This window comes from Phoxinus phoxinus (genome assembly GCF_949152265.1).
Source record: "Phoxinus phoxinus genome assembly, chromosome: 9".
In the NCBI taxonomy this organism is placed as follows: Eukaryota; Metazoa; Chordata; class Actinopteri; order Cypriniformes; family Leuciscidae; genus Phoxinus; species Phoxinus phoxinus.
The window spans coordinates 706,369-731,753 of record NC_136884.1 but is presented as its reverse complement, the minus strand read 5'-3'; the positions used below and the strand labels follow the sequence as shown (position 1 = coordinate 731,753).

Sequence of the window (25,385 nt, the reverse complement as noted above, 5' to 3'; positions counted from 1 at the left end):
AATGTTCATGATGTTCCTCTGAGAAGTGCAGTGTCCTCGCTGCGCCGTTACCTGTAATCTTGCTTTATTATAGATGTGTGTGTGAGACACTCACTCTCAGATCTCCCAGAATGCTTTGCTCAGGAGCAGTGAATGTGGTTCTGTGTTATTAGAGTTAATCACAGTCAGTGTTCTTCTGGAGACTCTCTCACCGCTCTCCTGCTGAGGACAGGTTCTGCCTCTTACACACACACACACACACACACTTACACACACACACTTACACTTACACACACACACACACACACACTTACACTTACACACACACACTTACACTTACACTTACACACACACACACACACACACACACTCACACACTCTCTTTCTCTCTTTCTCTCTCTCTCTCACACACACACACACACACACACACACACACACACACACACACACACACACGGCTAAAGTGAGCTCCATTATAGTTAATATTTTTTATTTCATCAGTGTAGTGGAGTGTGTGTGTGTAAGAGGCAGAACCTGTCCTCAGCAGGAGAGGGGTGAGAGAGAGAGAGAGAGAGAGAGAGTGTGTGTGTGTGTGTGTGTGTGTGTGTGTGTGTGTGTGTGTGTGAGAGAGAGAGGAGTCAGTGTGGGAAAGCAGCAGTAAAACGCTTCATGACACGTTCAGACTTTAACACCTCCATGTAACGCCTGTGTGTGTGCGTGCACTCTCTCTCTCACACACACACACACATTAATAAAGACTCACAGAAAACAGTTAGACACACACTACATCAGTCAGCTTTTATCAGAACTATCTTCACTCATTCATAATTTCTCAAGTAAATAAAGTCAGTTCATAACTGCAGAGAGATGATCAGTTCACTGCTCTACTGTGACCCTGCACACCTGGACCGGTTCAAGATCATCAATAGATTTGCATATGTCTCTCTCCACGCTTCATATCACTGCTGTCCAGATGACGGGTCTCATAGATCTGATCTGTGTATTAATATTGGATGACGTCATAAGCAGAATGGGCGGGCTCTAAGCTCTTCGGCACAGCTGATTGGCTGTCTGAGATGATTGGCGGCTCAGAGTTCACATAGTTTGGAATGTTGAAGCTGGACAGGAAGTGCTCGTCTTCATCTGTCTGGCCCCGCCCACTCCGCCTCCCTCGGCCAATCACAGCGCCTCTGCCGGCTCGGGCTCGTTCCTCCTCGTGGATGTAGAAGTGAAAGAGGGAATGGGACTCGACGTGACCTCTGACCTCCAGCACGCACTCACCTAGACCATCATGCTTTTCACTCGGATCAGGGATCCTGTGGAGGAAGACGGGGTTTTTGGAAATATTTAATAATCTTGTTGCAATTTTTACACAAAATTGTATTCTTGAAGTCAACCGTACAACCCTGTAATAATTAATCATATATTTTTTCTTTGTCTTTGCTGTGAAATGTTTCCCATTTTGGCATCATTTAAAACTTTTATTTTACATTTTTAATTGAAATCTACAATTTTTATTTATATTTAAAAAATCAAATGTAATATTTTTTTTATATTATATTTTATATTAAAATATTTCCTTTTTTTTAATATTACTTTTTTATATAGTAGAAAATTAAATCCTGTGTAATTTTATTTTTATTTCAGTATAGTTTTAATAATATTTTAATTAGATTTTATTTTTAGATTTTAAGTTTTTGCAGTTTTTTGTGTTTTTGTCATTTTATTCGTTTTTTAAAATATTGATATTTAGATTTAATTTATAATTTTTTTTTGTAAAAAATCAGATAATAATTTTAGTGCTTTAACTTCAGCTTATTGCCAAGGCAACATTTACATTTTTTGTTTAGTAATATTATTTAGATTAAATTTTATTTCAGCTTTTAGTTAACGATAATTACCTTGTGTGTTATGACCTGATGAATTATGTGAATGCACACTTTATTGAGTTATGAACTGATTGCCTGTAATATATGCGTCAGCTGAAGTGTTTCTGCTCATTTGAATATGTGATGACACTCACTGTAATCAGACTCATCAGCACTGGCTGTTTCTATGGAGACGCACACAACAACACAAGCTGCATGTTGTGTGTTATTAACGCAGGCATGAATTTATAGTCACAATGAGGCACTCTTTAATATCTCACATTAAAATATGAAATAAACTATAGCAAATTAGTGATTATCAGATGTGTGTATCACACTTGTCCTAACAAATCCTATAGGCTACATATTTATTTTATATATATTTGCTTCCACAAAGCTGATTGAACTGTGTGTGTGTGTGTGTGTGTGTGTGTGTGTGTGTGTGTGTGTGTGTGTGTGTGTGTGTGTGTTTACTCACAGACGCGGGGCTCCTGTTTTAGTAAGCAGAGTTAAAACAAAGAACATAAAGATGACGAACACAGCGAGTCCGACCCAGAAACCAATCACTATAGAGTCTGACGAAATAAAACATCATTAGAACAAACAAACACATCCATCCATCCATCTATCCATCTATAATCCATCCATATATCCATCTATAATCCATCCATCCATCTATCCATCTATAATCCATCCATATATCCATCTATAATCCATCCATCCATCTATCCATCTATAATCCATTCATATATCCATCTATAATCCATCCATATATCCATCTATAATCCATCTATCCATCCATCCATATATCCATCTATAATCCATCTATCCATCTATCCATCTATAATCCATCCATATATCCATCTATAATCCATCCATCCATCTATCCATCTATAATCCATTCATATATCCATCTATAATCCATCTATCCATCTATCCATCTATAATCCATCTATCCATCCATCCATATATCCATCTATAATCCATCCATCCATCTATCCATCTATAATCCATCCATATATCCATCTATAATCCATCCATCCATCTATCCATCTATAATCCATTCATATATCCATCTATCCATCCATCCATATATCCATCTATAATCCATCTATCCATCCATCCATATATCCATCTATCTATAATCCATCTATAATCCATCCATCCATCCATCTATCCATATATAATCCATCCATATATCTATAATCCATCCATCCATCTATAATCTATCCATCCATCCATCCATCTATAATCTATCCATCCATCCATCTATAATCTATCCATCATCCATCTATAATCTATCCATCCATCCATCCATCTATAATCTATCCATCTATAATTCATCCATCCATCTATAATCTATCCATCCATCCATCTATAATCTATCCATTCATCCATCTATAATCCATCCATCTATAATCCATCTATAATCCATCCATCTATTATCCATCTATCTATAATCCATCTATAATCCATCCATCTATCCATATATAATCCATCCATATATCCATCCATCCATCCATCTATAATCTATCCATCTATAATCTATCCATCCATCCATCATCCATCCATCTATAATCTATCCATCTATAATCCATCCATCTATAATCTATCCATCCATCCATCTATAATCCATCCATCCATCCATATATCCATCCATCTATAATCCATCAATCCATATATCCATCCATCTATAATCCATCCATCTATAATCCATCCATCTATAATCCATCTATAATCTATCCATCTATAATCCATCCATAATCCATCCATCTATAATCCATCCATCCATATATCCATCCATCTATAATCCATCCATCCATCCATCTATAATCCATCCATCCATATATCCATCCATCTATAATCTATCCATCCATCCATCCATCCATCTATAATCCATCTATCCATCCATCCATCCATCTATAATCTATCCATCCATCCATCTATAATCCATCTATCCATCCATCCATCCATCTATAATCTATCCATCCATCCATCCATCCATCCATCTATAATCCATCTATAATCTATCCATCCATCCATCCATCTATAATCCATCTATAATCTATCCATCCATCCATCCATCTATAATCTATCCATCCATCCATCCATCCATCCATCTATAATCCATCCATCCATCTATAATCCATCTATAATCTATCCATCCATCCATCCATCTATAATCCATCTATAATCTATCCATCCATCCATCCATCTATAATCTATCCATCCATCCATCCATCCATCTATAATCTATCCATCCATCCATCCATCCATCCATCTATAATCCATCCATCTATAATCCATCTATAATCCATCCATCTATAATCCATCCATCCATCCATCTATAATCTATCCATCTATAATCCATCCATCTATAATCCATCCATCTATAATCCATCTATAATCCATCCATCTATAATCCATCCATCCATCTATAATCTATCCATCTATAATCCATCCATCCATCCATCTATAATCTATCCATCTATAATCCATCTATAATCCATCCATCCATCCATCCATCTATAATCTATCCATCCATCCATCTATAATCTATCCATCTATAATCCATCTATAATCCATCCATCCATCCATCCATCTATAATCCATCCATCCCTCTCTCTCTCTCTCTCTCTCTCTCTCTCTCTCTACAGTGAATGATAACTCACATCTGTTTGCTCTCAGTCCCTCAAAGGACACCGGCTCCTCCTCATCATAGTATTCATAATGCCATTCATAATCTCCACCGGCCCGACTCTGGTTTGAATATTCAGTCATATTTCAGCAGAACTCGTCCAGAATCATGAAGTTAAATCAAGTCCAAAAGCATCGTGAAGAAATCAGGATAAGCGGATCATTAAACAGGGACTCCGGTAAGAAGATGAGCATCTGAACCATCTGTGTGTCTCTCAGTCTCTGTTCACACTGAGGGAGAGAGAGAGAGAGAGAGAGAGAGAGAGAGAGAGAGAGAGAGAGAGAGAGAGAGAGAGAGAGAGAGAGAGAATTGAATTTGACAATCCTTTTATTACAAAATTCTCAGACTTCTTTCCAATATCTTAGATATAAAAAACATTCACAAAACAAGTCACAAAACAAGTCACATACTTTCCAATCTTATTATATAAAATAAAATCTCACATCAACACTTCTGAAATAACCAGTTCATTATCAACTAATGAACACAGCACATTATCACAGCACCACTCAATTTCAAAAATATTCAATGTATTCATTAATTTATAAAAATTAAACTCAATTACAAGTCGTGATTTTACCATTTTTTTAAAAGCTGATACAAGTTCTTGTTCTCCCTTCTGTTCAATTTTATTTCTCCTAGTTATGTAAATGGCTAATTTTGCAATACCAACAATAAAATTAAGCAATTGACATCTATGTTTTTTCTTAATAGTATACATACAACCAAGGATAAAATCCTGCTTTGCAAAACATGCCCCAAAAGATTCAAAAAGAAGCTCTAAAAGGCTAAACAAAAAAGAAAGTCTCTTACAAAACATAAAACAATGAAACACAGTCTCCCTTTCAATGCAAAAAGGACAATTCTCACTTACATTTGGGTTCAACATTGCCACAAAGGAATTAACTGCTATAGCCCCATGGAGTATCCTCCATTGAAGATCACCAACTCGTTTAGGTAAAGGAGGTTTGTACAAAATCCTCCACACTGGTGTTGTTGTTTCAGTAATCTCCAATGTGTCTCTCCATACAGTATCACTTCTATTCTTTAACCATTTAATATTTGTCACCTTCACAATACTTCTGTACAATGTTTTCCCTTTAACTTCAAAAAAATCCATTTGCACATCAATTTCCTTCAACAAGGGATTAATCTCATTAGATAAAAGAAGATCAGGTACAATACATATATCTGGAAAAAAATCTTCACAATCTGGAAATATACATTTCTTATTGTACTCATCAAGTAAAGTTCTTTCTTGTACATTCAAAGCCCCCTGCAGTTTATCTAAAAAACGTTGAATGTATCGTGCAGACTTTACCTTTAAAAAGGCTGAAACTGCTTCTACATCTTTAAAATCAGGACCTACATTATTAATAATGTGTTTCAACTGTAGAGATCCACTTCTGTACAACACATCCTTAAGACCCGGTATTTCATCACCAGATACGTCGAGGCGTGCTCCACACACGATGGGCTCTTCCAGTAGCCAATACAGGGACATTAAGGGCTCCATCCATTGAGGCTTAAACAGACTCCATGTTTTAAAGAGACTTCGATAGAAAGCAGGAGTTCCTCTAAAATCAAACTTTTTAGAATCCATTAAAAACAAAACAGTGTCCAGACCAAGTCCACTTATTCTTCGTAAAATGCATTGAGCCACTGGTCTCCATACCAGTCTTTCAGATCCCAGCATAAACTTCTGCAAAAACTGAAGACGATAAGCAGCACATCTACTTGCCAAATGCACTAGACCTTGGCCTCCATCTTCTTTAGCCAGAAACAAAACACTCTGAGGGATCCAATGCAGATTGTCCCAAAAGAAGTTCACCATTTCTGCTTGAATTTTTGCTAAGAGACCAACAGGAGGGTCAACGCATGCAAGTCTGTGCCACAGGGAAGAAGCCGCAAGATTGTTGATAATGAGTGTGCGTCCTTTAAAAGACAACTGAGGAAGCAGCCATTTCCATTTTTTCAAACGTCCCGTTACTTTATCTGCCATTCCTTCCCAGTTCTTCTGCATGAAAGACTCATTGCCTAAGAACACACCAAGGTATTTTAACCCATCTTTTTGCCATACTAAGCCTCCTGGTAAAATGGGATTTCCTCCTTCCCATTTCCCAATCAACAAAGCATCACTTTTTCCCCAATTTACAGTTGCTGATGAAATTTCTTTAAAATCATTAACAATTTGTTGTAACAATTGAACATCATCACTATCATTTATAAAAGCAATAACGTCATCAGCATATGCAGATAAATAAAAAGCATTATTACACTGTGGCAATGTCAAGCCCTTTAACTTGTTTCGTAACATAGAAAGCAGTGGTTCTATAGCCAGCACATATAACAGCCCAGACATGGCACAACCTTGTCTAACCCCTCTCTGTACTTTAAAGGGGGCACACAAACTACCATTAATTTTAATCACACTCTCAATTTCACAATACATTACTCTGATCATATCAATAAAACGTGAATTAAAACCAAAAGATTGTAAAGTATGCCACAAATAAAGGTGTTCAACCCGATCAAATGCCTTCTCTTGGTCTAGAGAAATAAGGCCAATATTAATACCAAACAGCTTTGAAACTTCTAAAACATCTCTGATTAGAGTTATATTATCAAAAATCGATCTATTTGGTACACAGTATGTTTGATCGTAGTTTATCACTTTCCCTATTACTTTACTCAATCTTGTAGCCAATGTTTTGGACAGGATTTTGTACTCTGAGCACAAGAGAGAAACAGGCCTCCAATTTTTTATATTTTGAAGATCACCTTTTTTGGGCAATAGAGTGATAACTGCCCTTCTACAACTAAGGGGAAGAGAACCATTTATAAGGCTTTCATCAAACACTGATAAGAGATCTTCTCTTAAGATGAGCCAGAAAGTTTTATAAAATTCAATGGGTAACCCATCGATCCCGGGGGATTTCCCATTCTCCATACTCATCATTGCTGTATAAAGTTCTTGTTCTGTGAGAGGTTGCTGCAAACTTTCATTGCTCTCTTCATCAAGTGTTGGTAGACCTTCAAAAAAACTGCTAGTAGTCATCTTTTCATTTATCAAATCAGCAGTATATAATTTTTTATAAAACTGTACAGCAACTTCTCTTATCTCAGAAATTTGAGTTACTTCCTGTCCTGTATCAGAGACCAAAGAATGAATTATTCTGCTTTGACTATTTTTTTTCTCCATACTGAAGAAAAATTTGGAAGGTGCATCCATTTGTGTGACTTTCTGGAAACGTGAGCGAACCAGCGCTCCCTGTGCCTTAATGTCCAACAGGTTTGCCAATAACGTTTTCTTTGATGTCAGAGCTTCAATATGTTCTTTTTTGCCTGTAGATGCAGACAAACTGTACAAATCAACTATTTCAGTCTCTAAAATATTTAATGATCGAGTTATTTCTCTCGTAACATTAAGAGTATATTGCTGGCAAAAATTTTTAATTTGTATTTTCCCGCAATCCCACCACTGTTGTAAAGAGCTGTATAAATACTTTTGTTGTTTAAAAACATCCCAAAAAAAAGTAAAGGAATCTTTAAAATGTTTGTCATCAAGCAAAGATGTATTAAAATGCCAATAGGCACTGCTTGACTTCACATTACTCATTAATACAGAACAAAGAACCGCACTATGGTCTGAAAATCCGACAGGATTAATTTGACAAGATTTAAAAATATTGAACTGGTGTTTAAAGCTGTAAAACCGATCAAGACGTGCCAAAGACAATGAATTATCTTTACAATGAACCCATGTGTATTGTCTTAATTTTTTATGCATATTTCTCCAAATATCACAGAGATCAAAAGTTTGAACGAGTTGCTTGATAACTCTTTGAGATGCAGCATGTGGTTCTAAATGGTTTCGGTCTACTTTATCATTCTCAGTACAGTTAAAATCTCCACCTAAAACTAAGAAATCATCGGTATTTAGGCTTTTCAGAGTAGAGTTGACTAAATTTAAAAACAAAACTCTGTCTACTCCACTATTAGGAGCATAAATATTTAAAAACACCATAACAATTTTTTCAAATTTAACACTAACTTTTAAAAAACGACCTTTTTCAATTTCAACAAATTCATAAGATATTGGAGTCATACTTTTAGAAAATAAAATTGCAACACCTCCACTAATAGAGGATTTATGACTAAGAAAAAAGTGACCTCCCCACTCTCTTTTCCAGTCCACCTCATTTCTTTGATCACTATGCGTTTCTTGTATAAACATGACATCAACAGACTTCTGATTCATAAATTCATACAACATCATCCTTTTGCGAACATCTCTAGCTCCATTTATATTGAGAGTCCCAATTTTTAGCTGACTCATACTTTTATTTAGGTTCAACAAGAAACTAAGATGAGAAAAAACAGAAATTGTATATATGGTCAAGAAAACCAAACTTATGGATTTAAACCATAGCATTCTTCTCATCTCTAGAAATTTGTTTTTTTAACTTGTTTACAAATTTACGTAAACGGTACTTTTCGAGATCTGGGAAAGCCCCTTCTCTTATCAAATATTTGGTGTCCCTCACAAATTGTGCACGATCAGGAAAAAAATCCTCAATCTGCACGCCTTTTAGCCCTTTCGTTTCCCGAAGAAAAGCACTAATGTCTTCAGCTTTGTACACAACATTTACGGATTCATTTTGAGAACAAGCGGAAAACTCTGAACACACAGAAACGTTAGAATCAGAATCATCATCATCCGAAGGCGAAACTATGATTTCACCTTCAGCAGCGTCACTTTTTTTAATTTGTTTACTGGTTCCATCGTTTCGACTCTTTCTTCTTTTAATTGGAGTTTTGAAAGCTGATTCAACTTCCATATCTACCTCACAGTCATTCAATCTCAGGTCTTCCTTTACAATTTCTCTGCCTTGTTCTACAAACGCAGAAGGTAATGTACTCAACCCCAACGCGTTCTCTGCCGCCACGGACTCCGCCACAACACCGCCATCATCAACCGAAGAACCAGACGCTCGCGTCCCCGCGCTGCTCGCTCCCTCCACCGGCTCGACTATCGGTGTATTCGCAGCCCAGATAGCAGGTGACTGCGAGCCGGATCCGTCTTTAAACCGGCAAATCCGCGTCACAGTCACCTCCGTTTCACTGCTCTAAAATGGGTCCAGCCCGGGACCGGTTTCAGTGGGCGGGAACAACAGTCGCAAAACAGATCCGGGCCGTATCCGTGGAAATGAGCGCGCGAAACGTTTTTTCCCCCCTGGAGTTTAGGAGAGGGGGCAGCAACAGTCGGTACTCGGTATCCTACTACAAACAAACACTTCACCACGGTAAGTGACACAGTGTGGTCAAACTGTTTTATTAATTATTTAAATTCTTATATTGTGTACTCGTTAGTTACATTTTAAACTTAAGGTTTGAAGTTATTGCTCCTTAGATCGGTATTGAATGAATCGTAATGCTAACTCTTATGTTATCAGATGGCATGCTATTGCTAACACGAAGACGATCCAGATCCAGACGATTGTAATTATGTATTGATGAATTTTAACTGCTTTAATTTTTACTGTTGTAAGTTTTAACTGCGGCAATGTTAGTGAAAGGCTAGCGTTAGCTTAACCTAGATAAGGCCTCCCGCAGTCCATCACTTTACCCTAACGTCAAGGTTTCATTTGTTAACATTAGTTAATATTAATTAGGCTACCATGAACTAACAATGAACAATACATTAGTTACTGTAGTTACTGTTACTGAAAACAGTTGTGCTGCTTCATATTTTTGTGGAAACAACTAAGTTTAACCATTCAAACATTTGTGGTAAGATCAAAAAAGAGATAAATTAATACTTTTATTCATCAAGGATGTCTTAAATCGATCAAAATTGACAGTCAATGACATTTCTAGTGTTACAAAAGATTTATATTTAGTAAATGCTGTTCATTGAGCTTTCTATTTATCAAACAATCATGAAAAAAATTATCACCATTTCTACAAAAATGTTAAGCAACCACAACCGTTTTCAACAATGATGATAATAATAAGAAATGTTACCTGAGTACCAAATCAACATATTAGAATGATTTCTGAAGGATCATGTGATATCTGATTCTTATCAATGTAAATTAATATTTAAATAATTGATGTTTATCCCTTAACTGATCTACATTATAAAATAACTATCAATCAGTACTCAGGAGCTTGGAGGTGCAACTCATTAGTTGGAGGTTTATGTTTATTGCACTTTTTTTTCTCAACAGGAGCTGTTAGGAAAAACCAGTCTTCTACCAGTGCAGCAGAGAGTGGAATAGATTCTTGCGGCATCCGTTGAATTAATCCGGCCTTTGACCGTGAAGGTGTCCGGAAGGAACGTTCAAGAGCCAAAGAGGCCTTAATTAACTGAGGTAAATTTCAGATAGAAGAAGCTAGTGTTGGGTCCGAGTCCACCTTTGTCGAGTCCGAGTCGAGTCCAAGTCCTTAACAACCGAGTACAAGTCCAAGTCCGAGTCCAAAGAGGGTCGAGTCGGACTTGAGTACGAGTCCTTAACATCCGAGTCCGAGTCGAGTCCGGCCGAGTCCACAAAGATTTAAATGATTTGAAAGTGACCTTTCACAAAGACCCGCCCCTCTTGGTTACTGTTGCTACGTCCGACAAGCCATTCCTCTCTCACTCTGTTCTCGGTCGGAGCAAAGAAGACACTAACAATGTGCCAACAGACAAGACAGAGCAGGGTACTTTTGGTTTGAAATAAAGTCTCAGCTTTCAATTTTTTTAATTTTTATGAAATTCAAATGATAAATACTGTTTTGTGGTGCTTTAATGTGTAGGCCTCAGTTCAAGCAGCACGTGAACTGATAATCTCTTCTAGTTATAGCACAAATTTCTAAAAAAGAAATCAATACACACTATTTTTCAAGTTCAAGTCCACTGCCTTTAATCTACTAACTGATTTGGTTTGTTTGTCGAACAAAAATAGCGTGTATCTGCATTATAATTGGTCAGATCACCTGTCAATCAAATCCCGGCGAAAGGTCTCAACACTGAGCTCTTAAATTAATATTTTAAACCTTACAAAATGATTGCAATGTATAGTTACAGTCATACGTTTACCTATTGTACATCTTTTAGAATCTGCAAGGTAATGCTTAATAATGCAACACGATGCATTAAGAGCCAGGGGTAAACTTTTGAGCAAGATGATGATGTTTAAATTTTTCTTATTGTGTTGTACATGCTAATATCTTATTTAGCCTCTGAAGGGTTGGACTAAATTAATGAATGCATTTTTAAACAAATAAGACCCATTTACACCAATGATCCAGTTCAAAAGTTTACACCTCTTGGCTCTTAACGGATGCTTCCTTCTTGTGCATCACTAAATGTTTGCAGGGTTTGTAATAGTTGTATGAGTCCCTCAGTTGTCACCAGTGTGAAAGTATGGATCTTACAATCATAGTCACTGCTAGTAAGGAGTCAAATATGCAGAAGATGCTGGAAAAGCAAAGAATGTGCAGGAGCTAGATGATTTTTCCTCAACCATTAAAAAAAAAAAAAAGTTCTGGATCATTCAGGTAATGACACAATATTAAAATCGAGCCTATTTAATTTGTCTTTATTTTGTGTTTGTATTTTATTTAGGCTATTAAACATCTGTTATGTGAAAAAGCTTTTTCAGGGCAGTACTAAATAGAAACAATGTGTATGATCCGTCTTATTAAAAAACATAAAAATAACATTTTGGAGATTCTGCAAGGAGTATGTAAACTTATGACTAAAGTATAAATGCAACAAAAATGATAACATTATTAGACGCCAAAATGTTGCTATGGTTATCACGTTCTTATGTTGCTAGGCTATGTGTCAAATCATCGCAATTTCATGACTCAAAGGACAAAAATTAAGTGGATTCAATCCCAGATTTAAATGCAGTTATCACTATTTATAATTTACAGTGTGAACGTAACCACTGGTCCTCTAGAAGTATGAAAAACAAAACTATTTAGATTGTCAACAGGCAGCGCTCCCTTTAAGCCATCACTTATCGCGTTCGGCACTCTCCCTAAAACTCTCGTCATAAGCACTGACTGAAGTTGTCCGCACTGCACAGTGAATATCTTATTAATATTGCGTCTAGAGAGACTTTGTTGTTTATGAGGGGATTTGCGAAAGGATAAAGCTCGTGCTGATTCTAAACATACATTTTGAGCGAATTATTCGCATGCGGACTCTAAAACGCCTCTGATTTGCCACTGTGTTTATGCACTTAACTGTGATTGGCTACAATACTCAACGCTGAAACAACGTTGTTTCGTTTCGTTTTTGAATAAAAAAAATTCACAAAATTTAGTTTTGTGTCATCCAGTGCCCGGACTCGACTGGACTCGGACATTTTTCCGAGTCTAAAATGTCCCGAGTCCGTGTCAAGTCCGAGTACAAATTCATTCGAGTGCGTGACAAGTCCGAGTCCATTCAAAATTGGACTCGAGACCGGACTCGAGTCCGAGTCCGAGTTCGAGTACCCCAACTCTAGAAGAAGCACAGTACAGTACAAAACAGCCGTCGGATTATTTATTTAGTGCGACATTTACATGAAGATCTAACAGCTTTCTTCTTGGTCTTTTTGTTTTCCTTTTTAGATGCCTCATGGGAATTAAACAGCACATATGAAGTGGTTTGTAATACCATGGCCTCCGACCTGTCCTGATTGGTTCTTGATGTGTTTACGGTTCATTATAAAACTATTTTGGCAACACTTTACAATAAGGTTCATTGGTTACCTTAGTTAACATGAACTAAGAATGAACAATACTTAAGCATTTATTAATCTTAGTTATATATTTTTATAATATCTTTATATATCTGTATTTTTGTTATCTAACATTGACAAAGATTAATAAATTCTGTAACAAATATTTCACAAACAAATTGTTAGTTCAAAATGCTCATCGTTAGTTCATGTTAGTTAATACATTAACTAATGTTAACTAATTAACCTTATTGTAAAATGTTACCATTGTTTTGTATGCATTTTTTTCCATTTCTTTGCATATTTCTGCTGCCTCTTTGATCAATGCCACATTTTTGGGGGATAAATAATAAATTCATGAGGCTTATGTCACTACACATGAATACCCATTCAAAAATATTCTTTAAAATATACATTGAGAAAAGTTCTGAGATTGTTTAACTATTTGTGTTTCACTGTTTTAAAGGGAAAGTTCACTGAAAAATGAAAATTTGCTGTTAATTTCTTCCCCCTCAAGCCATCCAATATGTAGGTGACAGTTTTTGTAGTTTTTTTTTTTTTTACTCTCTAACTGACTGTAGGCATTGACTTGCATTATATGAATCATCATGGACCACAATTTCAGCTAAAAATCTTCTTTACTGTTCAACTGAAGAAAAAGTCACCTAGATCTTGGATGGATTTAGGGTGGCCCAAATTTTAGCTTCATAAATTTATTATAGAGATGCCTGTAAATTAACAGCAAATTTTCATTTTTGGGCAAATTATCCCTTTAAGCTTAGTGCATATTATGCAAGTATAGAGTAGAGCGGGATAGTTCACCCAAAAAAGAAGATTCTGTTTATCTATAATTTACCCTCATGTCATTCCAAAACCGTAATACTTTCATTCATCTTTTGATCTTTTCACGTAATTTGAGAGATTTCTGTCCCCTCTGTTGACAGCTATGCAACTACTATTTTGATGCTTGAAAAGTTCATAAAGAGATCTGAAAACTAGTCTATGTGAATTGAGCGGTTTAGTCCATATTTTCTGAAGAGACTCGATCGCTTTATATGATGAGCAGATTGCATTTAGGCCTTTATTCACATATAACATTGATCAGTGAACATAAACAGAAGCTCAACCGAACCTGCTTGACACGCGACAACAAACCTCTTGTAGCTCAAGAGCTCAAACGTGCTGCGTAACACGAGAAAGAACCTTATTGGTTCTTGCACGTCAAGCGAACATGCTTGAGCTTTCGTTTACCACAACTGATGTGTGAGTTAATGAATGTTTATATGTGAATACAAGCCCAAATTCAATCCGTTCATCATATAACGGGATCGTGTCTCTTCAGAAAAGTTTGGACTAAACCACTCGATTTATATGGATTGGTTTTATGATCTCTTTATGAACTTTTTAAGCATTTTTAAGCATGCTTGAGCTTCCGTTCACCACAACTGATGTGTGAGTTAATGAATGTTTATATGTGAATACAAGCCCAAATTCAATCCGTTCATCATATAACGGGATCGTGTCTCTTCAGAAAAGTTTGGACTAAACCACTCGATTTATATGGATTGGTTTTATGATCTCTTTATGAACTTTTTAAGCATCAAAGTGGCTGTTGCGTAGCTGTCAATGGAGGGAGTCAGAAATCCCTCAGATTTCATTAAAATATCTTAATTTGTGTTCAAAAGATGAACGAAAGTCTTACGGGTTTGGAACGACATGAGGGTGAGTAATTGATGAGTTTTCATTTTTATGCGAACTATCCCTTTAACGGCAAGTAGAGACATCAGTGTTTTATATAAACTTTAAGTACTTGTGCAAAAATTATATGCATAGTGGCACTGTTTTGCATTGTTTTGTGTATTTGTTTTAATATGCTAAATAAAAGAAGATGGATCAAAATATTAAGCCCTTGAATACGTCGTATTTACTGTCCAATTTTTTTTATTTTTTTTTTGGAATGCATGATTATTGTGAAGTAGTGGCTGTGAGTTAGTGCTAACACTAGTTTATCAGGTGGTATTTTAGTGTAAAAAAATGTTCAATACAGTAATTGTCTTTACATCTAAATCAGTACTTTAAACTTTCAAGCATTTCATGTTAAAACCTAACAGAAATAATATTAGTGGCATAAGACCATAAGATATTAGATCATGTATATGAGAAGATTCTTGAAATTCTAAATATTTATATTACTAGTGAGTGTGTGTGTGTACTGTATACAAAATAAGCTGGCCCTGATCCGGCATGGTTCTGGACCAGATCCAAAACAGAGCTGGACCAGATCTGGCCCATATTCGGGCCAAATCTCCATAAAGAAATCCGGAGCTGGCCCAGTTCTGGTCCAGATGAGGAAGAAACGGATCCGTGCCGGTATTGGCCCGTTGTGCTAAAAGACACCGGCCCAGGTCCGTTGCGCGGATCTGGCCCAGAACTTACGAAGTGTCTGGGCCAGATCTGGGCCAGATGATTTTTGCCATCTGGGAGGGTTCGTCGCTGCGCTGGTTTCGGACGCGCTATTTTCATCGACAGTGCTCACCGCTTTATCTGCATCAGTGTTCTTCACTTTATCAGGGCAGTTACGACTGAGGTGCCCAATTTTTCCACAACCAAAACATTTGATCGTCGTATCAGATGATACGAAGACAGCATAATCAAAGCCTTCTATTTTAAATTTAAAAACCAGGTCAAGTTCATCTTCGCCATTCTTCAGAATCATAAACACCTGTCTCCTAAAAGAAACGAGATGTTTCACTAAAGGCGATTTACATCCGAGCGGAATTTTTTTGATGGGGGAAACTATCTTTCCATATCGTGACAATTCCTGCACGAGTAACTCATCTTTCACAAACGGAGGGACGTTTGAAATCATGATTTTCTTGGCGGGAGTGCTCAGAGGAAACACCGACGTAAGTGAACCCTTGATTACAACACCGTTTTGCACTATTTCGTTCGCCTTCTCAACAGTGCTAAGAAAAAGCACAAACGCACTGTTCATTCGCGAGGCGGACACAACGTTTTCATGACCCACAACGTCTCCTACAGCCAAACAAACATCTTCCACATTAGCGTTTGAATCAATTTTCACTCCATGACGCCGAGTTAAATTTTCAAAAACCATTGTGTTTGGAGTCGCCATGCCTCCCAGCAAAATGCTGGAAGCAGACTATCCTCACAAAAAAACAAAAAACAAAATTACCCCAAATAAAAAACACAAACAAAACACTTACAAGAAAAAAAGTTTGAAAAAGCAATCCTACCAGCCACAGACGGCTACCACTCATGCATCCACACTCACCACGCTCCGCCCACTCACTCCCAGCATGCACTCGAGAGAGAGAGAGAGAGAGAGAGAGAGAGAGAGAGAGAGAGAGTTACACACAGCAAATCACGTTTAATTTTCTTCTTCTTCTCCTTTATTCTTCAGATGTTTAGCAGAATGTTCATGCTGCTCTTCTCATACATCTAAATAATCTATAAATATGTCTTCAGAAGCGACATGTGAGGGACAAACCCAAGCAACAGCAAACAGCCGTGTGAACATCATAAACCAGCTTCATCCTTTCTTCATTAATAAATCAGATTTAATATCCTGTGATTCACGACACAGAGAGGATTGTTGAAGAACATTAATACAGGAGGCACTCTTCATGACGCATCTTATCTCTCTGTGTGTGTGTGTGTGTGTGTGTGTGTGTGTGTGTGTGTGTGTGTGTGTACTTTACTCCGAGCGTTTGTCTCACTCTTGAACTGGAGAATAAAGTTCATGAACCCGCTCGTGCGCACGAGTCTCAGCGGGAGCGCGCGCGTCACAGATCGGCACGCGTCATGTTTGTGTTTGAGAGCAAATGCTTTGGATTTCACTTCACACTTTAAACCAGTGCTAAATATCTCATGTGATTAAACCACACACACACCATCTCATTATCACCAAATCATCATATAAAAAGAGCCACACCTGTAGATGAGCAAGAACGTTATGAAAGTGAATGTTCCCTGAGCGCTCAGATTGTATTTATTGGGCACATATACGACCGTTAAGGGGACATTTGATCATTTTGGAGCCACTTTTGAACGATTTCTAAACATTCTGGAACAAGTGTGGCTGGAAACATGTAAAAACGTTTGGCAAACGTCCAACTAACTAAACTTTACTGTTATTAAAGAGAGTTCTCAGTGAACGTGTCAGCTCGCCATGTGTTCGGCGGGAGTGTGACATCATCACACCTTCACCAGCGCGCGTGTCAGACGCGAGGCGTGAACGCACCGTTTGGCACGAGCGCGCGTGCGTGTATATAAAGGCTCCAGACTTCAGTCCGAACATCATTCTCTTCCGCTTCTCTGTCCACCAACATCATGGAGAAGATCTCTCTCACTCGCGGAGTATTACACGCCGACACGAGACCCTGGAGACCGTGGGTCAATAAAGCCAGCAAAGGACGCACAGCTGCCACTCATAAGGTACGAGATGAGATAATCAATAATATTGAACTCTGATTATTGTATGAGCAAAATATCAGATACTAAAAAAATCTGTCTTCATTCAACAGCCTTATGACAGACCATCAGATGAGCAACTCTGTAAAGTCTCCATCACACACCCTGTGAAGTAAGTAGATCACGTGATGATGTTGATATGATCACGTGAAGATGTTGATATGATCTGCTTCTCCACAGATTATGAACTCACTGTTTAAACTTGATTTTCTCCAGGTTGTTCTGGCCCAGATCCCAGTGTTTCGATCACTTGTACCAGGAGGCGGAGCTTCTCCTGAGGAATTACCCGGTCCAGGCCTCCATCTGCCTTTATGAGGACTCACACACTGAGGAGGAGGAGGAGGATGAAGAGGAGCTCCACTGAAGACCTTCATCACTGCGCACATCTTATATTTATATATGGACTCCAAATTCTGATTCACTTTATTTAGTTATTGAATGTAAATACTTGTGGATATGTACAGTGTATAAAATTGCTTCGTTTGTAAGTTTAATAATGTATTTTATATATATATATTTTTTTAGTATTTATGATAAATTATTCTACATGTAACTTATTTCATTGAAATAAATATTTAAATATTCAAAACTTTGTTTCTGATCGTTCTTTGAATCACAGTGTTGCAAAGAAGTCTAAATAAGTGACTGAAGTGAACTTTAGAGTAAAAATGACAATATAAAAATATATAAATCTTATGAAGATCTGTTTATTCCTGCAGTTTTCTATCGGCTGTGAGAGATATTGACTTTACAAGAGCAGTTACTGTATAAAAGTCCAAAATATATGCTCTGAAAATGATATTTCTGAAGATTTTACAACATTTTTTCTTGGTTTTGCGAATGTTAAGTGAACATTCCATTCTTCAAACATTATGGAACGTTAATTTTGAATCTGAACGTTCCGAAAAAAGTTACATTTAAAAACTGCTACATTTAAAAGTTAAAGTCTGAACGTGTCATGAAGCATTTCACTGCTGTTTCCCACACTGACTCCTCACACTCAGACACACACACACACACACACACACACACACACACACACACACACACACACACACACACACACACACACACACACACACACACACACACACACACAATGGCTAAAGTGAGCTCCATTATAGTTCATATTTTTGATCTCATCAGTGTAGTAGAGTGTGTGTGTGCATTGAAGTGTTGTTATGGGAGTATACTGGTGTGTGTGTGTGTGAGAGAGAGAGAGAGGAGTCAGTGTGGGAAAGCAGCAGTAAAACAGTGAAACGCTTCATGACAAGGCCATGTAACGCCTGTGTGTGTGTGTGTGTGTGTGTGTGTGTGTGTGTGTGTGTGTGTGCGCGCGCATTGAGGTGTTGTTACGGGAATATAACGTGTGTGTGTGTGTGTGTGTGTGTGTTAATCAGGAGTGTTATTGTGTCCATTAAGGATCTGTGTAGATTCACACCATGACCAATCAGAGCTGAGCTGTGACCGGTCATGTGTTCTCATGTTCACCATTATATATATATATATACTGTATATTTTGATGCTTCAACTTAAACTTATTTCTGTTTATTGCCAAGGCAACATATTTTTTCATATAATATTTATATTGTTTTTTAATATATTTAGTTAACAATAATAACCCTGGAAGTGATATGATTCACTTCTTAATAAATATTGTTATTATTCAAAACGTAGTTATCCTGTGTCACACAAGAACAAACTGTGTGTGTGTGTGTGTTCATTGAAAAAAAATCCAGATTTTTTTTAATGCTGTTTATTTAATGATAATCAATAAAGCAAAAGGCGAATATGAAGCTGTGTGTGTGTGTAATGTTCAGACATCCTCACATTAATTCACTTTCAACATTAGATAAAAATGAAAGAAGCAAAGCTTAAAAGTGACATCATCCAGACATCATTTCTGTGGGTCAGAACTCTAGACTTTAAACACTTTAAACACTTTAAACACTCGCCAGGAATAAAGTGTGTGTGTTCAGCTGATTAACTGCAGTCTGCTGCATTATTATCTGGTTTAGCTTCATTTTCATTTGCCTCGAAATGAATAGGCAGACATTTGTTCAAGATCTTGATTTTTTCACAGCCAAGAATCACATGTTGATTTTCTATGAATTTGACAGCCGTGACCTTCATCTTAGTTTCGACGTGAACAGTGTAGAAGCTGAAACGCTGCTTGCTGATGCAGAGGTTTTTGCCTGGATATATCTTTCCCCCTGCTGAACACACAGCTAACACTTTATCCAAGTCTGAATTGAGAAAGAAGCTCTGAATCGGCCGGTCCCAGGTGCCAATTTTGGTAATGAACTCGTGCCATTCTTTGTTGATGCTTTTCTCACTTTTATGTTGATGTTGTTTATTTGGCTGTTTATTCCCTGGCATGCCGGTGTTTAGGTGGTGTGTAAAGAAGGTGTCATATTGAACTCGATCCACCGCATTCACACAGCGCTGCTCCGGCTTCGGCGGCGGCTCCGGCTTCCACTTACTCAGACTCAGACCCGGCTGGAGTGTGAGACTCAAGATGATCACGAATAACAGCATTTTCAGGATCTGGGGATATTTTTGTAAGATAAACATTTAGATTCGGAGATTGCAGATTCACTGTTGTCACAAACCATACAATAGTACATTTTTAGTTGTTTAATTGCAATACAAAGAAACACTTTACCATGAGGTTTCACTAGTTAACATTAGTTAGGATATGAACTAACATGAGCAATACATTAGTTACTGTACTTGTTCATCTTTATTAACGTTAGTTCAGAATACATCTGTTCAGTGTTTGTTCGTGTAAGGTCACATTACATTAACTAATGTTAACAACTTTTGATTTTAATAATGTATTAGTAAATTCTGAAATAAGAGTAAATTAATTAGTTCACCCAAAAATGTAAATTCTGTCATTAATTTCTCGGCCTCATGTCGTGCAAACCTGTTCATCTTCAGAACACAAATGAAGATCTTTTTAATGAACCCGAGGGATTTTAGTAAATTATATGTTTCCCGCACAAACAAACACTCTTGTCGCTTCATAGAATGAGAGTTAAACCACTGGAGTCACATTGAGTTATTTACTGATGTCTTTCTCATCGTTCTGGACCTTGAATGTGTAAATTGTGTTGCGATGGAGGGACAGAAAGCTCTCGGATTTCATAGAAAAATATTAATTTGTGTTCTGAAGATGAAGGAAGGTCTGATATGGATGGGGAACGACAGTAATAATTACAGAATTTGGGTGAACTAACCCTTTAACATTAATAAATGCTGGAGAAGTATTGATCATTTTTAGTTCATGTTAACTAATGAAACCTTATTGTAAAGTGTTACCAAGAAAATCTCTATTATGATCTATTCCAGAGTAACAACTATTAAGACACATGTAAAAAGAAGAAAAAAGAAGAAATGGGTAAAAAGAAAAAGAAATGTATATAAAAATACACAGTAGGTAGACAAAAAAGACAACAGACAATACAATACAGATATACAATTACGAGGGAATGTGAATAAGAGAGATATGAGAAAGAAATAAAGATCGAAGAATACATTACCATGGAGTTGATGTTAGTTGTGTCTTAGTTTGAGCGTTTGCTGTATCGGTGAGTTAGTGTGTCTTATATACATACAGTAGATAATGATCTCACATGTGATACGAGGAAAAGTAGAAGTAAGTGGTCAACTAATGTCAGCAGTTTTAGCCACTTGTGAAGAAGCAAAAATATGTAACAAAAAATATTAAAATATTATACAGTTAAGCCCAATTATGGTAATATATCAACTGTGTTATTAGACTGTTATTATGCCTACTTTTAAATCCAAATACTTATGTTATAGGCTTGTAACTGAGAACGATAAGTGAGTTCAGGGTTTTCCTCTTTCACATTTTTGAAAACATAAACAACATACAAACATAAAACTAAGAATCGTACATAAAATTTTACCCAGCACTCATTAAATGACAACAAAAGCTACTTAACAAAACATGCACACGTTTCCTTTACATTTGTCGATAAGAGGTTTTTAAAAACTTTTAAAGAGGGAAGTGTTTCTATCATTATTATACTCTACAGCTCGTGCCCTGACCAGGGAGCATAGGACGAGAAGGCGGTTTACCAAGCTCTGAACGTGGAACCTTTAACATCAGTTTAGCACTAGATCTAGTGCTATTCACAGGTGTAATAAGATAAAACACAACAGATATAAATTGGCAATTTGCCTAACAATACCGTAGCAATAAACATCAACAAGTGTATTTTTCTCCTTTGAAACAAAGAAGTCCAACCCACCAATTCGTACAAGTTACAATGATGAGAGAAAGAGGCACTCGTCGCAAATCGTAAGGCAGCATGGTATACACAATCTAACTTTTTCAGTGAAGATGAACTTGCATATACATCACATCACCGTAATCTAATACGGAGAGGCAACAACTTTGAATAATTCTCTTTCTTGCTTCAAAAGGGAAACATTTCTTTAAATGAAAGAGAAAACACAGTTTTGGTCTAAGCATTTTCAAGAGATTTTCAATATGTACATTAAAACCTAGTTTTTCATCTAACCTAAATATTTATAACAATTTACTCTTTCTATACAGTCCCCTTCTAAAGTTAAAACTGGGAGATCTGTTTTGATGAAACAACGGGTGAAAAGCATATAATTCATTTTTTTTTTCGTATTTAAAACCAATTTCAAACTTGACAATGACCGCCGCAAAGACCGAAAACAATCTTCCAGAAACTCTGTGACTGTGGCATCAGCACTAGCTGGGGTTATCCCACATTAATATAAATAGAAAATAAAATTGGTGCTAAAACAGAACCCTGTGGGACACCGTTTTTAATAGTTTGTTCTGCTGAAATAAAATAGTCAACTGAGACACACTGAGTTCTTTCTGATAAGCAATTATTAAACCATTTTAGAGCTGTTTCACTAAAACCCACACAACCAAGTCTCTGCAACAGAAGTTTATGATCTACTACAGGATCAAATGCTGTGGAGAGATCTACAAATAAAGCTGCACAGTGCTGTTTACTATCACTTACTAAAGTCTGATAGGAATTCATTAAAAAAAGTTAAAAACTGTTTTACTTGATCATTTACAAAAGATTCAAATACTTTTGCCATCCCTGACAACCTTGAAATCGGACGATAATTATTAATCTATCACCACCTTTTAACAAACGTAGATTTCCATGCACGGGGAATAACATTTGAAATTAAACTTACATTTAAAATAGAAGTGATAGGCTCTGTTATACATTGTAAAAATTTCTAACCTCCCCAACTCAACATTTTCTAGTGACTGGTCACATCTAAATTTTTCAATTGGCCCAAGTGAAATTCTGCAAATTGATCAAATTAAATTTGCAGAATTTCACTTGGGCCAATTGAAAAATGTAGATGTGGCCAGTCCCTAGAAAATGTTGAGTTGGGGAGGTTAGAAATGTTTTACAGTGTAAGATCTGCAGCAATATTTAAAAAGTAAGGCTCTATTTTTATCAGACCCCGCTGATTTTTTTACAATCCAAGTTTGATAAGACTTTATAAACTTGTGTGGCTAAAAAAGGAGTAAAAGTGAACAGCTGAGAACAACATGAAGCGTTTTCCACATTGCCTTTTATATTATGTTCCTTTAGATGGCTAAAATCTGAAATGAAGTCAGCAGAGATAAAATGGCTGTTAAAGGCTTTTACAATATTTTCTTTGTCCCGGATTACACTCTCATTTCATTTTAAACAATCCGGCAGACTGGAGGAGGGGTTTTTTTTTACCACAAATTGATTGGGTCAACTTCCAGAAATTAGTCGGATTGTTAACATTTTCATTCATCGTATTTATGTAATAGTCATATTTAGATTTTTTTTTACCAATTTTGTACAATTATTTCTTGTCCTATGATTTACCCAGTCCATGTTATTATTCGTTTTCTTTGCTTTAGCCCATGCATTTTTGAAGATATTGACTCCTTAAACCAGGGATGATCTCTACTTCTTACTCTAAACCTTTTAAAAGGTGCATGTTTGTCACATATAGTCAAAAAATACATTTAAAATACTCCTCCCGTGCTATATGTGTCAGGGATAATCAGAGGACCCAAGAGCAAAGGCAGGTACAGAAACAAAGTTTATTTCAAAAAAGGAAGTGTGCCGTCTGGTGGACACAGAGCTGGAGAAAACACATGTCAAAAACTTGGCTGGTGAAACACAACAGCGGTGGTCCCCAGGCTGAGGAGCAGCAGTCAGTGTGAGGGCGACTCAATCCCTAGGCCAGGAGTTGAAGACACAGGCAGCGGTGAGGTTGGAGACCACGAGCAGCTGGACGGCTGGCCAGAGAACAGAGATAACGTAGGCCTGCTAAACATACAGGAGCGAGCCCTTTACAAACAACAATAATCTGGCAATGAAGCAGGGAGAACGGTAACTAGAAGTAGTGGACAGAATTAGACTACACTGTAAAAAATTAAACCGTGATTTTTACGATAAAAAAGAACTTTCCCGTCAAAAATACGGTAGCAACGTTATTGGTTTTACAGACTTAACTTAAAATTTACAGCAATAAACCATATTTTATTATCTGATATAATGTGAATTTACCGTCCTATTGAAGTATTAATATCTGTTTTGTACCTTTGTAATACACTGATAACCACCAATCACAGCAGTGATGAGAGTCACATGATCAATTAAAGCTCATCACAAGGATCTCTTCCACAAGAAAGTTAATACTATTATATAGAAGCTGCACAGTGTCATTCACACAAACATTAAACACCATCATCGTAACACATGAAATTAAAAAAAATGCAATAAACATTAATTTAACAACATTAAATGTCACATAAAACCCTAATGTACATAACTGATTAAAAAAACTAAGAAAACTATGAAGAAACATAGTTATTTCAACAAAAATACATCAAATGTGAAGTGTCACGCAGGGAATTGTGGGAATGTCAAGTTACGGGTTTTCACCGTAAATTATACAATGAGTTGTTCTTTTTCACTTTCAAAAACTGTAAAATTACATGAAATGTACCATTAGATCGATCACAGTTATTTACCGTATATACGGAAACTTTCTGTTAACCAATTAACAGTTTTTCACTGTAGCCTAGCATTTTTACAGTCTTTTACTGTTAAAACCACAATCATTTTTTACAGTGTAAAGAGAAAACGTGTGGTGACAATCAGCGCAGGTTCATGCACACGAGATGATTATCAGCTGGGGGAAAACAGGTAGAAACGAAGAGAGAGAGAGAAAGATCAACCCTGGTTCATGACACTATGAACATCGGGTATCTCAAACAACATAGAAATCACTGTTATAAATATGTTGCAGAAAGTTTAAAGAAAAATGTTTAAATTGTTGTTTGAAGATAAAACATGGTTTAATCTTTGGAATCCTATTTCTTACACAAACTATTGCACAGGGATCATAACAACATTACAAAAAACTCCAACTGCAGAGAATCTATGAGGAGCATTAGTTTAAATAACATCAAGCAGTGGATTTATGATTTAAAGATTACGAAGCACACATTCAACTTTTACAGCTTGTTTTTTGTTTCTTGTGCTGCATGTGCAGTTTAAATAAAAGCTAAAGCTGAAGTCTCATTAGGGGCCAAGCTCCGAA

The 25,385-nt window shown here is 36.7% G+C and overlaps 2 protein-coding genes and 1 long non-coding RNA gene across 5 annotated transcripts; 2 read left to right on the top strand and 1 right to left on the bottom strand.

The window, feature by feature from the left end:
* Positions 1 to 430: 430 nt before the first annotated feature.
* On the bottom strand, positions 431 to 16,611 carry mrap2b (melanocortin 2 receptor accessory protein 2b). 3 transcript variants are annotated; one of them, XM_079623309.1, is made up of 4 exons: positions 16,523 to 16,611; positions 4,520 to 4,775; positions 2,326 to 2,422; positions 431 to 1,295 (listed from the first exon to the last, which is right to left on the bottom strand). In XM_079623309.1, the coding sequence occupies exons 2-4, from the start codon at positions 4,626 to 4,628 to the stop codon at positions 983 to 985; spliced, it is 519 nt and encodes a 172-aa protein (XP_079479435.1). In that variant the 5' UTR covers positions 4,629 to 4,775; positions 16,523 to 16,611; the 3' UTR covers positions 431 to 982. The 3 variants fall into 3 exon arrangements, with proteins under 3 accessions (XP_079479435.1, XP_079479437.1, XP_079479436.1); XM_079623311.1 differs by having other exon boundaries at positions 475 to 1,295; positions 16,561 to 16,600; XM_079623310.1 differs by lacking the exon at positions 16,523 to 16,611 and adding an exon at positions 9,472 to 9,764 and having other exon boundaries at positions 626 to 1,295.
* On the top strand, positions 9,719 to 14,137 carry LOC307004205. Its single transcript, XR_013798937.1, has 3 exons — positions 9,719 to 9,851; positions 10,779 to 10,922; positions 13,156 to 14,137. It is a non-coding gene; the product is annotated as an uncharacterized lncRNA (long non-coding RNA).
* Positions 16,612 to 17,592: 981 nt separating the features above from the next.
* Positions 17,593 to 18,167, top strand: LOC307004203 (protein ripply2-like). Its single transcript, XM_079623308.1, has 3 exons — positions 17,593 to 17,723; positions 17,813 to 17,871; positions 17,976 to 18,167. Exons 1-3 carry the CDS (start codon positions 17,619 to 17,621, stop codon positions 18,121 to 18,123), a joined length of 312 nt encoding a protein of 103 aa, XP_079479434.1. The 5' UTR covers positions 17,593 to 17,618; the 3' UTR covers positions 18,124 to 18,167.
* The last annotated feature ends 7,218 nt before the right edge of the window (positions 18,168 to 25,385 follow it).